Below are 17,704 nucleotides of genomic sequence, written 5' to 3'. Positions count from 1 at the left end.
CTTTGTCAATGTGGGATGCCATGTCCAATTCCGAAAGAATAACTTTTATACTAAAAAGTCATATGATCATGAACAACTACAAATACATGTAGCATGATGGCTCATTGGCTACTACTACCAAACCACACGTGCACTTTGTAAATATTCTTCTGAGGAGCTTCCAATGAATTGGGACATGTTGGAATGTGGTATGTAGGTGTTCTGTACTTAATGTCTGAGGGGAGTGCTGCCATCTGTCTTCTGAATTCAGAAGTAAAAATTTCAGCAGATTATTTTGCCTGTCGTATAATGCATGGATTTTTTAAACGTTGTGGTCCGGATTGGTCTCTGTAGGGAGACTTTTTCTAAATGAAAGATTTGCTCCCATTCGTGCCTTGAAATTGGGAAAAACTACAGAAAACAAACTTCAGCGAACCACCACTATGCCATTAATGGGGTTCACATCTGGGTCAATGTGATGTGAGTCCATCATCATGTCCACATGAGCGCCGCATGGTGGCTGGTTTATCTATATGAAATATACTAAATTGAATTCAAAATGAATTCATTTCTCTTTCTCTCATGTTTTCAGGCATCATCAGCACTATGGCTTGGATTGTATTCATCAAACGCACCTTGCGTAACTTTGTTATTAGTGTGCCTGTGACAGTAACATTTCTAGACCACGTCGGATACATCGCTAAAGTTGAAGGCGTTTCAATGCAGGTAATTTCATGAATTTATTAGTCTCATACATGGTCATTAGTTCAAGAATGATTGCCTATTCATGCATAGTCCCATGGTGGTAGCTTATTTAACATTAATTATCAAATTTATTCTTAAAAGTTGCTTACATCCCAAAGTAAAACTTCGCCGTAATATGGTAATATTGGAATGGATATAAATAATATATGTGCCAGGTGATTTCATAATTTCCTGAGCCACATTTTACTGGTGAACCGTTGATTTTAGAGGCACACTTCGAATTAGAAAAAGTATCCAAATGCAGTCTATTCATCACCGTATAGACATCAGATATGCCATTCATATTTTAAGAGGTTGTATAGTTATTAAAATGAAAAAAAAACCTTTTTATATGAACTCCCTGTGCACCCAATTAGAAAGTTGCTGCTCCTGTCTCTCCTGAGGCAAAAAAAAAAAGAAAACAAAAAAGTAGTATCATGTTTCTAAATGCAATATTCGCAGAGATATTTGAATTCAAAAATTAGAGAAAAGTTGGTAAAGAACAGAATAAACAAGGGAAAGGAGCATCGTTTGTTAGTTTATGCCGTTCTTTCTCACCTTTTCTGCATTTTTTGAATTGTTATATTAGCAATATTGCATTTAGAAACATGGAATCTCTTTTGTTAGGCCCAAATTAATTAACTACCCAAAAACTCAATTAAAAAACATCTTTCTAATTGAGTTTTTGGGTAGTTAATTTTCTTTTGTTGATGGACTGTTTTTCTTATGTAAAGACTTACTACGATAGCCGCTTGTTCTGTGGCCATTTTCATTAGTTCATTTTACTTGCCATTTGAATTATACCTCTTAGTCAGGAAAGATCTGAACAAAGACTAGTTGGGTATCAAACTTGCAACACCCCTAAACATCCTTTGGTACAGTAGGCAAATATCTCATCAACCTGGCCTACGGCACCCATTAATATTGCGAAGTTATGTGAAAAAAACTATAGAGAAATCCATTATTTATATAGAGTGATTCCATAATGTCCCTTGCTGTATTTTACTGGTGAACCATTGATCCTAGAGGCTTACTTCCAATTAGAAAAAGTATCCAATTAATGTGTTGACCTCAGATCATTATTCGCAAAAAAGTTAAGCAGTTTTAGCGAAATTTTTTTAAATTACTGTCAAAGTGAGAAACTTGATATGAAAATAAATTATTTGGCTGAAACTTGGTCACTTGAAGCCATTATTTTGCCTTGAAAATTCTCCATAATTTTTTGATCCATTGCAATTATTTCAAGGAAAATAATAACATTGTAAAGCAATGCAATAGTGCCAGAATCAGAAAAATAAAAGCTGGATGAGCGTCACCAATCATTTGACTAAACTGCGGTCACAAACAATTCTTGTTTCATTGGCACAGTTTATTTTTACTTTCACATATCTGGGATTGTCAATGCTAAAATTAGAGGCTTTTAAGCAAGCGAGATATCTTGTGAACAGCGCTCAAATGACACAGTTATGAATAAGATTTTAAGGTTTCCAGAACAGTGTTCATGTTTTGTTTGGTTTCTTTCAAAAATACTAAAATTATGTATTATTCTCTCAGTTATTCACTTTTACTACATAATACATATCTTTTTTTCTTTTAGCCATCGCTAAATCCCAGTGAAAAGAACACTTGTGATTTTGTCTTCTTGAACAAATGGGCATTAAGAAATTATGATATCAAACATGGAGATATAGTGTCTCTGATGTAAGTCTATTTCTATTATTTTTGAATACATTGAAATGTCTTGTGCAAAAGTGAGAGAAATATTCTCCACTCTTAATTTTTATTTCTCAATTTATTTGCATGAATGCAAAAGGTTTAATATGTTATTGTTCCTTATAAACTTGTGTTAGTCTTTTTCCTTTTCTGGTTCAGTCGTCCACCACCTCACCTTGAGTGGGTATTCCTGCAGAGAAGAAGGTTCTCTGTTGGTTGTCAAACAATTTATATACTGTTGCATTCTGCTCTGCATATTGTTCTGTAGAAAATTGAATACCTCGCAAAGTATCTTTGAGTGTGCTAGAGACATGATAATCAAAAGGGCAAGGCCTGTGGTGTAGTCAAGTTGTTTCAGCACCACAAAAAAGGGCGCTTTCAATAAGTTTGCCAGGTGTGTGTGTGGGTATACGTTGTCATGCGCAGCACTTTTTTTGACAGTTGGCCTCAGTATTTGATGTAAAACTCAGATTAGTCACTGGCGAAATATCCACTTGTACTGATCCACACCTTATATTGTGTTAAAGTCACTAATGAATTTCAACCACTGACACATCCCCCAACCTGAAAAATCGTGTCACTACTTTCTTGTTCTTACTTATTGCTCACTAATGATGGAGTGGTCATGTTTATACTGACACAGCAGGAGCGCAAAAAACAAAAATAAATAAAATAAAAGATGCTATCTCAAAGTCAAATTTGATAGCATCAGTACAGTAGTAGGATCTACTCGACATGAATGCACAAAAGACAGTGTATTGAACCTAAAGATATGTTATGGCAAAAATTCAGATTTCCTTTATATCATGTCTGAAATCATAAATGTTGCTTAGCCATTTTTTTTGTTGTTGCAGAATAAATAAAGTAATCTGCCAATTTTTCTGTGGGCAGGGAAAACAATGGTGATGATAATGTCAATATATATACAGGGCGCCTCAGGTGCCTCCATCACTAAAATGAGGAAGGTTAAAATACTCGTCAGTACATATAATTTTTCCATTGGAATTTAAGATACTATTTTTGGTAAATTTATGAAAAAAACAAAGAAAAAGAGTCAGAAAATAACATTGGGAATGAGAGGGAAAGCATTTTTCCCTGCGCTCTCATAAGAAAAAAAAAACCAATATATTTCTTTCCTTCTGTGATTGCCTGTAACTTGAATGAAGTAATTTCCTTCTCACTCTCCTACTGATTTGAGCGAAGTTGCCCTATTTTGACGACTTCTGAAGTGGGGTAATGCACATATCCTCCATATAAGTGGTTTGTGACCTTGGGTTCTGTTGCAAAATTACCATTTTTATTTGTTTTGAAGTGCACTATTATCTCTCTCATTTTGGCAGTAAAGTTCTGGGACACCCTGTATTTTAGACAAGTTGGCCCCCATCATTAAATGCTGGGTAGAAGGCAGTCACAACACCTCAGTATCTTCACCTTTCACCAAGCTATAACTATTGCCGGGTTGAAAACAACAAGCAATAGACAGTTTTCTGTCTCTAAAAAAATGTTATTGTCGCACAATGTGCTTTTTATGTATACAAGGGCTTATAAAAATGAACCTATAGTTCAAACAATTATTGTGAATGGTTATGATTTTTTTTTAAATAATAACAACGTGATCTTCACGTATTCCCAAGGGCTCAGCATGATCCATCCAGGGAATTTGACATCTTTCACTAGTATTCAAATTTAAACTTGTTGAATGGGAGTTTTGTGTACTAACCACTCACGGCTAGATGTTTTGTACTGCTATTCAGAGGGTCTAACAGCAACGAAGTCATGAGTTATTGCATGATTGAGTAACTTCAACAAAATTTGTTTGAGAGAATATATGTATGATGTGACTTATGTATAATACAGTGAAAATATTATATAATGAATACCCTGTATAATGGTACTCACCTATGCAGGGTGATTCTAAATGCATGGGACAAACTTTAAGAGGTGATAGAAGACACCTGAACAAGCATTTTTTGTCATAAAATGTGTCGTAAAATCACAATAGCAAAGGCAATAGAAGGTGTTTTTAAAGAGTGTGCAACAGCACTTCATCAAAAGCAAATATCACATTTTTCTGACATATTTGCTGCAGTATGTGCTATCAAACATTAGAGGGTGCAGGGGGTTGTAATGTGGTAGGCTTCCTCATAATGCAACTTGGGTAATGCAAAATCTACCACAAGACATACTGCTTGTCATTGTTTGGTGCAGCATAACCTTGATGGCCCTCACATGAATAAAAACCAAACTCCAATCCAATCCAAAGGTGCATATGCACCAATGAAAACCAAATTTATTTTAACAACAACTTCTCTCTCTTTTACAATCGAACAACAGTTTGATTTTGTGACACAGTGTGTGAACCATCAAGGTCATTCTATGCCAAACAATGACAAGCTAGGCGCAGATCCAGAGAAATGTGTTGAAAGACAATTTATTGTGTAGGTTCATTTGATTGCTTTGTAAAATATGTAACACAGCAATTTTTTTGCATATTATTAAGCTCTTGGTAGGAGTGATCATCCCCATTGTCCCTCTCTGGATCCTTTATGGGATCCTACAAGTGGTACAATGACTTGACCCAGGTTGCACCATGAGGTAGCCTACAACATTACACTCCCCCCCCCCCCTTCATCCTTGAAAGATTTGGCATGGGCAAAATGCACGTACCTACCGCAGAAAATATGTCGGAAAAATATGATATTCTCTTTTGGTAAAGTGTTGCTATGTATTCATTAAAAAAAGCCTCTACTGCCTTTGCTATTGTGATTTTACCACACATTCTGTGACCAAAAATGCTTATTTAGGTGTCTTGCAACACCTCTTAAAGTTTGCCCCATGAATTTAGAATCACCCTGTATAACAATGTAACTATGTGGTCCCGATGCACTTTTTACAGTGTTATTATACTCCATCCATTACTGTAGCTCCTTTATAATGAACGTTTCTCCTGTTCCTTGAGTATAGTTAGTTTTGCATTTCACTGCATTTACCGTGTGAATGAACGAGGTTTTTTAAAACCTTCAGCAAAAAAAATAAAAATAAAAAAGAACATACTAAATTTTATTAATCGTAAGCTGATTTTCAGAACTTTGCTACTAGGATTTTATGTTCCCAAAACTTCTAAAAAATGCTTTATAAAATATGCATTTATGCTCTTAAAAAACTGTAGATATGCCCTGTAAAGTGAAAAATATGCCCTAAAATATTTTTCATTCCTATCTCAAATAACATTAGTTTTAGCAGACTAAAATATGATAATGAGAAATGTTGATGCTATGTTCGACTATTTTGAACCATTTCTAATTGAATGAACAGAAAATTCTTTGTTGTACTAAATAATCTCATTGAGCCAAAATTTCCCTCAAAAATTTCCTTTTTGAGCAAGTTTTTCCTTACAAATTCAGAAGTAATGTGCTGCCATCTATAGGTGAAAATAGAACAGTGGAGCCAAGAATAGAATACATAGCCAAGTAATGTATTTTGCTTCAGAAAAGCACAAAATTAAAAAATAAATAAATAAGTAAATAATTCTTTTTATTTGATAAAAACTCAAAATTTTCCACAAACGCTAAAAAATTCCCCCATTTACCCCTTTTTTAGGCAATTTTCCCCCACGAGTTACCATCATGAACCAATTTCAATCACAGATTCAGGTTATTAATCTATTTACAGCCACACACCAATGTCATTGAAGGGCTAGTAGTTTTATGCTCTAACAGTTCAATGTCATTGCTGATTGATTGAAAAACCTGAATTTCAGGATTTTTCAAACAAAAACAAGAAAACAGCTGAAGTATTAAAAAAACAATAAAACTTATGAAGGTGTAGAGAGGAAATCCCTTCCTTGCTCTAGGCACAGTAATAAAACTGACCAAATGGTGGGCACAATTCATTAAAAGTGAGGGGAGACAGATCCTTTTTTGCTCCAACTCATAATGTCTGTGCTAGACATGTCAAAATGTAGAGACGGTTCAAGTCCAAGACTATTGTACAGCTCTTTGGCCATCATCATCCTACTTCTCCTTCCACCTGGCCTGAAATTCTTAGGGAAAAAAAATTAACCAATGGACAGTAACATTAAATGATCTCAATCATGCATAACCACAAATCGTTTCAGTAAGTTTGATTTTTTCCTACATTTGTGTGTGTCACTTTTACCGGTAATTATGCATGATTCCCAAATGAAGTTAGTACAGGGTGATCAGCGAATAAGCCCTTATTTCAAAATTAAATATCTCTACAACAAAGATCAATAAAATTATGCGGTAAACGTTACGTTTATTAGCAAAACTGTAAGAATGTTGTACTGAAATTTCGAAAATTTAGTTTTTTTTTTTAATTTTTTAAAATTTAAAAAAACAAAACAAAACTGGAGATTATGGGGTTCCGAAAATCCTCATTTGTGTGAAGAAAAACCACTGCATTCGCCTAAAGTTACTGCATGGGCTGCGGTATGCGCCAGAGGCATTATCGGCCCCTTCTTCGTGCGAGAAACGATTACTACTGAACGTTACGTTACAATTTTGAAACAATTTGTCAGCACACATGGCGCATACCGCAGCCCATGCAGTAACTTTAGGCGAATGCAGTGGTTTCTCTTCACACAAATGAGGATTTTCGGAACTCCAAAATCTCCAGTTTTGTTTGTTTTTTTTAAAATTTTAAAAAATTAAAAAAAAACCTAAATTTTCGAAATTTCTGTACAACATTCTTACAGTTTTGCTAATAAACGTACCGTTTACCGCATAATTCTATTGATCCTTGTTGTAGAGATATTTAATTTTGAAATAAGGGCTTATTCACTGATCACCCTGTAAGTATGAAGTAGAATATATATAAATAAGGGAAGAAGTCATGTGAAAATATCACTTAGATTCAACCACTTATAAGTTTTTCCTCACAGGATACGCTACACATATTTTGCCATAAAAACTAAACTACAGTATTTTAACGTGTATAAAGAACCCCCAGATTTTTTGGGCTTAAAATTTGGAAATAAAATTAAAAGATATATTTATAATACAGTAAAACCTATTTTCTGCGGTCACTGGCGGGACAAAAAAATTCATCTGTACAAGAGGGGTGACAGTTAATAAGGGGTTTGAAATGCATACTTTTATTATACAAGGGGAAAAATGATTATTTGGCTGTAAAAGAGGGGGGTGACCGTTAAGAGGGGTTTTGCTGTACTATCAGGTGTAAGGAACCCCTCCCATTTTGAGATCCAATTTTTTGGCAGAGAGGGTTTCTTATACATGTTAAAATTTGGTAAATGAAAATAAGTGCTTATGAGAATATAAACAAATGAATAAATTATTATCAGCTTTGTAATGTTAGCTTTCTTGACATTTTTCAATATTTTCAAACATAAGCAACATCACTGATCAAATTCATCATACTAGACAGAAATTTGAGCAAAATTTCTGGTAAATTTAAATAATTTATTGACGATTTATCTTACTTATGAAATATGAGCTGGGGATTACACATAATCACCAGTAAATGTGAAAACAAAATTTATTAAACTTACAAAAGTGGTTGGTAACTATGCATAATAACCAGTGATTATACATAATAACAGGATTTATCAAATTTCCATAGCATATACAGCGGTTCCATTTTAATTCGAAGTAATTATTGTGGTGGTAGGTTTCTTTTTTTTTTCAAGGAAAGTGAATCTGTTGTGAAAATTGGGAAAAATGACGCTATGAAGAATGCTCACACACGTCCTCCTTTCTCAGTTTTTGAATCTGGTAACCCTACGATATGACTACGCATACACACACAAGACATGTTCTGGCATGTACCGATTTGTTAGAAATTCTCCGGAGGACTGTTTATGAGGTGCATGGGCGGTTAAGTAGAGTAATCTGTTATGTGCCCTAGGTGTACTGTGAAAAATAATCTAATTTATCAAGTCAAAATATGGTGGAAAATTCTTAAACTTTTACTCGTCTTGTGAAATATTGAAGCCAGAATTTGCAAAACATTTTTGCTCTTCTAGTGAGCGAATCACTCATAAACCAAGTTACTCATAATCCGAAGTTTTATTGGACATATTTGGTGGATGAAATTTCAATAATTTGCATCGCTAATGGTATACAATCTGTGTGCTGAATTTCTGGTGTGTCTGATAATTCTTTCTCATGTTGAATTTTTTAATTGTATTCATTTTTTAATTTGATAATGATTACAAAGCTGAATGCCGATAAATAAAAATATTATCACAAAAAAATGAGTAACTTTGCCTGGTTTTAATTTATACAAAAATTGCCACGTTTTTAAGACAAATAAATTACACTGGTCGAATGGTCGACGCGTTTCGGCTCTTCAATGGAGAGCCGTCATCAGGACCTCGTGGTCAGAACTCACACGAATGAAGAGTGATGTTTACGTCTGGTCGTCCGAAGAGTTCGCCTTTGTATTTGCTGCGTCCGAGTGGTCTTTGGATGCGAATTGGGGAGCCATCTGTTGTAAAGTGTTGAAAGTTTTTTCACGACTGAGGTTAATAAAGCCTGTCCAAGCTGACGAAATAGGTGGTGTGTTTCTTCCATCATTAACGAGGAAATTCTGGCATGTTCTGATGAAGTATCCCTCGAGAAAATTCAATTCCGAATTGTGTGTTGCTTTTTTAAAAACAAATGCTTTGTCAAAATCAAAATGATGTGAATGTTGCCAGCAGTGTTGGGCAATAGCCGAATTATCCGTCCGTCCCTTCTCAACATGCTTTCGGTGTTCGAGTTCTCGAACATATATAATAACATATCATATATAATAACATATAAAATCAAAATGATGTGAATGTTGCCAGCAGTGTTGGGCAATAGCCGAATTATCCGTCCGTCCCTTCTCAACATGCTTTCGGTGTTCGAGTTCTCGAACATATATAATAACATATCATATATAATAACATATAAAATCAAAATGATGTGAATGTTGCCAGCAGTGTTGGGCAATAGCCGAATTATCCGTCCGTCCCTTCTCAACATGCTTTCGGTGTTCGAGCTCGAACACCGAAAGCATGTTGAGAAGGGACGGACGGATAATTCGGCTATTGCCCAACACTGCTGGCAACATTCACATCATTTTGATTTTGACAAAGCATTTGTTTTTAAAAAAGCAACACACAATTCGGAATTGAATTTTCTCGAGGGATACTTCATCAGAACATGCCAGAATTTCCTCGTTAATGATGGAAGAAACACACCACCTATTTCGTCAGCTTGGACAGGCTTTATTAACCTCAGTCGTGAAAAAACTTTCAACACTTTACAACAGATGGCTCCCCAATTCGCATCCAAAGACCACTCGGACGCAGCAAATACAAAGGCGAACTCTTCGGACGACCAGACGTAAACATCACTCTTCATTCGTGTGAGTTCTGACCACGAGGTCCTGATGACGGCTCTCCATTGAAGAGCCGAAACGCGTCGACCATTCGACCAGTGTAATTTATTTGTCTTAAAAACGTGGCAATTTTTGTATAAAATAAAAATATGTTCATTATAACTTCCATGTTAAGAAAAAATATTGATGAACAACTTATTTCAATTCTCAAGTTGTGGCTGCTAGAGTTCAAATTGAGTATCCTCGTGTGAGGAGGCCTTAAGGGTCGGATAGTGTCTGCCACCTTCGCAAACTAGAACGAAAGTGGCACTCCCGCCACGCAAACAAGAGCGAAAGTAGTTGCCGCCCTGGCACGCATATGAATGTAAGTTACTGTGCGTAAGTGTAAGTAATAAGCGAACAGTAAAGAAAGCGGCGCTGTCCCAGCCCTTCAAACCCGAACAAAACTGCAAATCTGAACTGAAGCGGCTGTCGAAGACCTTCCAAGCAGTACGAAACTGCAAACCCGAATAAAAGCGGCTGTTATAGCCCTTCGGACTAGAACGAATCTGAAAACCGGAACGAAAGCGGCTGTCCAAGCCCTTCAATCTAGAAAACAATATAGTGAAACCAAGATAGTTCCACTCTTGCTGAACTCATTGGTTACTATAAGGCTCTGTTACTCAAAAATAATTTAGGAACGCCGTTCAAATACTGTTTCGAGGAGCGCCACTAAAATTAAAACAATGTTTTAAACTTTATGGCATTAAACGTTTAGTGGAATTTTTTTTTTCAAAGCAAAAAAAAATATTGTATTGAAAAAATAAGAGTTAGGACATGAATGTGTTTTCATTGTTCTTTCAATGCATGTAAATATAGATCAACTTAATAATAGTCATGCTGTCTCTGAGAGCCGCTAAAACTTTTCGGAGTAGCCCTCGCACATGTACGAGGTGTTTTACTTTCTGGCCCATTTTGAAAGTTGAAGTTAAATACAGCAAATCGCCGGCTAAAATTCAATTGTGATAGTTTCATCCTTAATATTTGAGAGAAATGCAAAAATTAAAAAAAATTTTATATAAACTTAAGAGCCAGAAAAACTGGTACAGGCATGCGTATGCAAATAAAGAGATATGGAACCAATCAGAGTACGGCGACGCTGCGGTCGGCAACGCCTATATAACACAACAAGTGTTCTGGCATAGTTGTTAGATCGGTTGCTGCTGCTACAATGGCAGGTTATCGAGATTTGAGTGAGTTTGAACGTGGTGTTATAGTCGGCGCACGAGAGATTGGACATAGCATCTCCGAGGTAGCGATGAAATTTGGATTTTCACGTACGACCATTTCACGAGTGTACCGTGAATATCGGGAATCCGGTAAGAAATTAAATCTATGACATCGCTGCGACCGGAAAAAGATCATGCAAGAACGGGACCAACGACGACTGACGAGAATCATTAAACGTGACAGACGTGCAACCCTTCCGCAAATTGCTGCAGATTTCAATGCTGGGCCATCAACAAGTGTCAGCGTGCGAACCATTCAACGAAACATCATCGATATGGGCTTTCGGAGCCGAAGGCCCACTCGTGTACCCTTGATGACTGCACGACACAAAGCTTTACGCCTCGCCTGGGCCCGACAACACCGACATTGGACTGTTGAGGACTGGAAACACGTTGCCTGGTCTGACGAGTCTCGGTTCCAATTGCTTCGAGCTGATGGACGTGTACGGGTATGGAGACAACCTCATGAATCCATGGACCCTACATGTCAACACGGGACTGTTCAAGCTGGTGGAGGCTCTGTGATGGTATGGGGAATGTGTGCAGTTGACTTGATATGGGACCCCTGATACGTCTAGATACGACTCTGACAGGTGACAGGTACGTAAGCATCCGATCGAACCCACGTCCTTTCACTTTCCGGGAGAACGCCCTAGACTACCGAGGCACCGAATCTCTCAATCTTTCGTTGGAGCTCGTGTACACTGAAAGGGACCGTACATGAGCGTAGACAAGACCGTACATAAAGGGCCGGACCAGACTCGGGTCAAGCTCACAACTGCTGACGCTGCCACCAGGTGGCGACTTATACAAGGATGACGTCACTCTCCGCTACCATTGGAAGGTTTTTAACAACTGGCTGTTGCCAAGATATATTTTGGAAAGAGAGAAAATTCAACTGCCCCTGCTGGGAATCTTTGACCTGAGTCTGGTCTGGCCGTCCATGTACGGTCCCTTTCAGTGTACACGAGCTCAAAGGAAAGATTGAGAGATTCGGTGCCTCTGTAGTCTAGGGCGTTCTCCCGGAAAGTGAAAGGACGTGGGTTCGACTCCCCGCAGGGACAGTTGAATTTTCTCTCTTTCCAAAATATATCTTCGCAACAACCAGTTGTTAAAAACCTTCGTATGGTAGCGGATAGTGACTACTGCGTGTAAATGTTGATATATTTTTAGATTAAACTAAGTGCCACAAGAACTAGGGTTGCCTGTTTTGGAAATATTGTCCGGAAAAACGAAGGAAGTTGGGAAAAAACAGCATCAAATACGGGTACCCATTTAATGTTTCCCCCCCCCCCCCACCCCGAACTTTCCTCCGTTTTTTTTTATTCTGGACGGTTCTATGGGCGGAAATAATTCCGGCCATAAATAACCACGCCCTCTAAGCCAATGAGCTTATAACGCTCAAGCGGCAGAGCTGGATCGAGCTCGGTTCAATCTATTCAATCTGTCAGTTCAGACACCACTGTATTCCCCTTTATTGGATGGTTTTGAATGGAACCGGCCATAATCCTGTATGTACCTCTATATCTTGGACTCTTGTTCAACTTGGACAGGTTTCAATTGAACCGTAAGTGTCTGAATTAGGTTTTATTGTACACTCATGTCCATAAATTAAGGATAATTCATAATCACACGGAAATCGAAATCTAAAGTAAAAATTTCACCTGTAGAATTATCACACACATCTGCAAGAATGATATGCAAATTTCAGGAAGCCACCAGATGATACCGATAGTACGTCACAATGACGAGAGTGTAAGAGGGGGGTATATAAGGAATGGTGGCAAAGAAGTGAAATTATTCACAAGAGTAAGGCGCTCAGTGCCATAAGCGAATAGTTAGGACACAGAGGACGCATGTGGATGATTTTTTACTTGGTAGAATTATCGGCCGCCTGGAATGTGGGCGTACTCAGATGGAAGTATTCGAGGAGCTTGGAATTGCCCAAAGTGTCATCTCTAGGCTTTGGCAACGATTCCAAGATAACGGAAATGTCAGTAGACGTTACAGTACAGGTCGCCCCCGAGTTACAACGCCGAATGAAGACCGGTATTTGGCAGTAACTGCCAAAAGAAGCAGACGGAGCACAGCATCCGACCTGTCTCGTCAGCTATCTGCAGCCACGGGTACCACAGTTTGAAGGCAAACCGTGTACAGACGTTTGGGAGATATTGGTCTATATGCTCGCAGGCCTGTCAGATGTGTTCCGCTCACGGCAATTCACTGTCGGCAGCGATTAGCCTGGAGTAGAGAACATGCAATGTGGACATCGTCACAGTGGGCTTGTGTGATGTTTTCCGACGAGTCCAGGTTTAGCTTGCACTCTGATTCACGTCGGACTTTCATATGGGGAACGCCAGGTACCCGTTACCACCAACACAACATCATTGAACGACACCGTTACGGTGGTGCAGCATTGCTCGTTTGGGGTGGAATTATACTGGGTTCCAGAACAGATCTGCATGTTCAAACCGGAACCATGAAAGCCCAAATTTATCGGCACATCATTCTGGAACAACACGTACGTTTGTTTAGGGGTGCCATGGGCGCGGAATTTGTGTTTATGAATGACAACGCCCGTCCTCACCGAACAAACATCGTAAACGAATGCCTTGAATCTGAGGATATAACCCGTATGGAATGGCCAGCATTCTCACCTGACTTGAATCCGATAGAGCATGCGTGGGACATGCTTGGCCGACGAGTTGCAGCCCATCAACCACCTCCTACATGTGTACCGGAACTTCGGAGAGCATTGCTTGCTGAGTGGAGTGATCTTCCCCAAGATTAGATCGATAATTTGATACTCAGCATGCCTAGGCGTTGGTATTTCATCGCATGGGAGACATACAATGTATTAACCATCATACCAACCATTTAATAGTAAGTTTTTGTAAAGGAGATATTTTTTTACAATTGCTCCAGGGAGCAAAAATCGTAGTTTTTATGAATGGTATCATACATAAACCATCGTTTTTGTTCTTTATCTTTTGTTTAATAAATGGGCTTTATGAATAAGTAACGTTTGTTTTGTTTCTGAACCTTTATTTGCCGGAGCTGGCATTATCCTTAATTTATGGACATGAGTGTATTTGAATCATTCATCCTTTTTGTATTATTGATTTCTATGTTCTTTCTTCTACATACTCTGAAATTTTTTCTCCACTCTTTGGTATTCTTTCAATTTTTATTTCTTCTTTTAAAATCCTTCAATATTCTGTATTTCTCATTATTATTTTATATAATTTTTCTTCAAATTTATAATTAAACTGTCAGTTATACCAGATGAAGGAAAGATATAAATATGCAAATATTTCCATTAAAAGATGAAATAATGAGATAGAAGACAAGTTAATCCCAGAGGAGAAAAATTATTTCTAATACAGAATCACGATGTTTTTCGTTCCACGTTCTTTGCTTTTCCTTATTTAATTCTGGGGCTTTTATCTACGAATATCACATTCTGATGATTAATTCTACATTTGCATAAATTTTATTAACATTTATTTCATATGCATGATTCAATCATGTTTTCTCTGAGGGCAGACATTCAGGGATTATTTCAAAATGCTGTCATATTTTGTTGACCTTTAAAATAAGGAAGGAACAATACATGTCAAATACAGCTCTAAAGGACATGGATGTATGGGACAGGTAACAGATAGTTGAAACTAATTTAACTGTTTTGGGACGCCGTTCAAATGCTGTTCCGAGAAGCGCCATGAAAATTAAAACAGTGTTTCAAACTTACTGGCATTAAACTTTTAATGGCATTTTTTCTTTTTTTTTCAAAGCAAAAAAAAATAAAATGTATTGAAAAAATAAGTTTTTTTTAATTACTAATGTTGCTTTCAACTCAGTACTTTAACTCTTTCCAGTAATATGGCCGATTTTTATTTCAAATGCGAAATTTTTTTATTTCAGCCATGTTTTTTGTATTCGAGAGTTTTTTTTTCTGTGAACGAATGTAAAATTTGCCGTTTGGAATGCGAAATTTCTGATTTAAATTTTTTTTTGCGAATAAATGCGAAATTTCTGATTTAAATTGTTTTTGCGAATAAATGCGAAATTTCTGATTTTAAAACTTTTTTTTTTGCGAAATTTACGTATCCCTAGCCATGACACAAACTATAGAAGAGGCTTCAGCAAAATGGAACTGTAAAGACAGGAAATTGTGTGTATTCCATGACTTTTCATAGAAAGAGTCTGCCATTAAAAAGGCAGACAAAAGATTTGTTGACCATTCATTGGCAATTTGACAGAAATTACAGATAGATAGCCATATAGTGAAGCACGAAGCTATTCTCAGCCGGACACTGATAAAACGTTTGTTGGGGTAAAAAATTTGAATAAAGAGTGACAGCTGCGGGGTATTTTATATGAATTTTGGGGGGGGGGCGGGGAGTTCAGATCCATTGTCTCTGCTGAAAAGAAATATAGTGGTGTTGGCAGTTACTGCTGGGAAAATAAAAGAAGGGAGGATGACACCATACGAAAGTTTTTAACAGCTGGCTGATGCGAAGATATATTTAGGAAAAAGAAAAAATTTAACTGCCCTTGCGGAGAATGGAACCCACGTCCTCTCACTTGCCGGGTGAGCACACTAGGTTACAAAGGCGAATTTGTGTGCGAATTTCCCGTGCACTGGACGGTCGGACCTAATTCAGGCCAAAGCTCGCAATTGTCAATACCATCTATAGCGGAAGGCCTCCATGCGAAGCTCGTGACGTCACTGCAGAAGTTCATCTCACCTATAGTCATTGGATATACTACAACAAGGGATAAAGATGGCGCATACGTCGGCCTGCTATATCCAATGGCTATAGGTGAGATGACCTTCTTCACACGTCTCGAGCTTCGCGCGGAGGCCTTCTACTATAGATGGTGTTGCAATCGCTGACACTCCCGCCAAATGGTGACTTATTCAAAGATGATGTCTCTCTGCTATCCATACGAAGGTTTTTAACAGCTGCTGAGAGGCCGCGTCAAAACTTATAATGCGAAAACTGCACAACTGAAACTTCTTTGAAATTAAGTCCCCTCCCCATATACAGTTGATCCCGCTTATAACGTTCACACTTAGAACGTCTTCTCGCATAGTAAGACAACATTACAGTTGTTTCAATCTCAAGTATTCGTATCCTTCCAATTTAACAAAGGAAAACATAATTTTGAAAGTATTTAACAAGGTCTTATCGTAGTTTGATTTTCTTATTGGTTTCTATATCCAATCAATGTATTGAGATTTCCTTTAAGATTGACACCACCAGCAACTTTTTAAAGGTTTTTTTTACTGATATTGTACGTGTTTCTTATTAACAGGCCTGCAGAATCCTCAAATAGTTTCAATGCACTTTTCCTACCCTGCAAGAACAATGTGGCGGACATTAAAGGGGGGAAAAAAATCTAAAATGGCGTATTGTCACATTTCAAACAATTTAAATCTGTTTATTTGAGATTCGTTGCATCTGCTTTTTTCTCAGAAAAGTGAAATAAATTCTCATCTAAGCGTTACTTTGAAATGTTCATAACCGGCTCAATGCGTCTCTTCGTATCTTTCAACATAGAGTTAATGTTTTTTGCGATGATAATACGCATGAAAAACTTGTTCAATGACGTTTTTTCACAATCTGCAAAAATTGCGCTGATTTGATAGTTGGAAATGATGTCTGTTCATAGATTCCAAAAATTTGGAGTTCGAATCGAAGTGAAAATGACAAATAATTGGAATTGCGCTTCGCATAGATGAAATATTTGAACGTTAAAAGGTATAGTATAGAATCGTAACTGAAGTCAAACATCTCATAAATGTGAAATTCATTTAATTGAGAGACTTAGCCTATAAATGGGGTTCCACTCAGGTGCGGATTGCGCACAAGTGCAATTTGGAATCATTTACGCACAACTGAGTCCCTCTTGTGTGTGGCCATTTTTTTCCTACCCTTTCTTTTATATCCTTTCTAAAGTTATATTTTTTTTCATTCCTTTTTTCATATCAAATTGTTGAAGTTCAACTACTTTAGCTCAAAAATGCCAATTTTTTTCTTCCCGAATATTTCATCAAAAACTACTTTTTAACGTGTGTATATATTAAATATAGTACAGGTGTTATGTGAAATATTGTGTTGTGTTCAAGTGAACTACTCACACGTTGCTTCGTGTATTATTTGTTCGATTTATTTGTTCTGAAATTACTTTTTGATTAATTATTTCTTTTAATTATTCTGATACTGCTTTAAATAATTCTGGAATTATTTCTTTCAATATTTCTCGAAATTATTTTTTTCATTAGTTCTGAAGTAATTTCTTTTTCTAATTCTGAAATTGTTATTTTTTCGTGAAGGTGTTTCAAGTGTAGTATTTCCGTCATTGTGTAATTATGTATGCTGACTTTACCTTTCAAAGGTAATGAAATTAATGCCTTATAAAATGTGTTTGCCCCTCCCTCCCAAACTTGCTACTATGACCCTGATGTAGAGGCGGATTTAAGGGCAGGCTCATCGGGCCCTGAAAAACCCCACTTTGCACTTTTTTTTTTTAATCTAGGGGGGTCCAAGATTTTCTTCTGCTCCCGGGGCTTCAACCAACCTTAATCCGCCTTTGCCCTCATGATGCTTCGGATGCTAATGGTAGTTGGATGCTGGCTGCATCAA

General features: G+C 37.2%; 1 protein-coding gene across 1 annotated transcript in view; it reads left to right on the top strand.

Moving 5' to 3' along the window:
* LOC149064654 (mitochondrial inner membrane protease subunit 2) overlaps positions 1-17,704 on the top strand; it is a 102,308-nt gene that overhangs the window by 1,837 nt on the left and 82,767 nt on the right. Inside the window, exons 2-3 of the mRNA XM_089254767.1 lie at positions 572-705; positions 2,321-2,424. Of these exons, the coding sequence (XP_089110893.1) occupies positions 586-705; positions 2,321-2,424 (224 nt within the window). The 5' untranslated portion in view covers positions 572-585. The remainder of the gene's footprint in view (positions 1-571; positions 706-2,320; positions 2,425-17,704) is intronic.

The sequence above is a fragment of the Pholcus phalangioides genome, unplaced genomic scaffold (genome assembly GCF_987345545.1).
Source record: "Pholcus phalangioides strain wild (caught in Gottingen) unplaced genomic scaffold, Ppha-v1.0 ptg000042l_1, whole genome shotgun sequence".
Taxonomy (NCBI): domain Eukaryota; kingdom Metazoa; phylum Arthropoda; class Arachnida; order Araneae; family Pholcidae; genus Pholcus; species Pholcus phalangioides.
The sequence above is the reverse complement of the archived record's forward strand: the minus strand, read 5'-3'. Positions and strand labels throughout refer to the sequence as shown.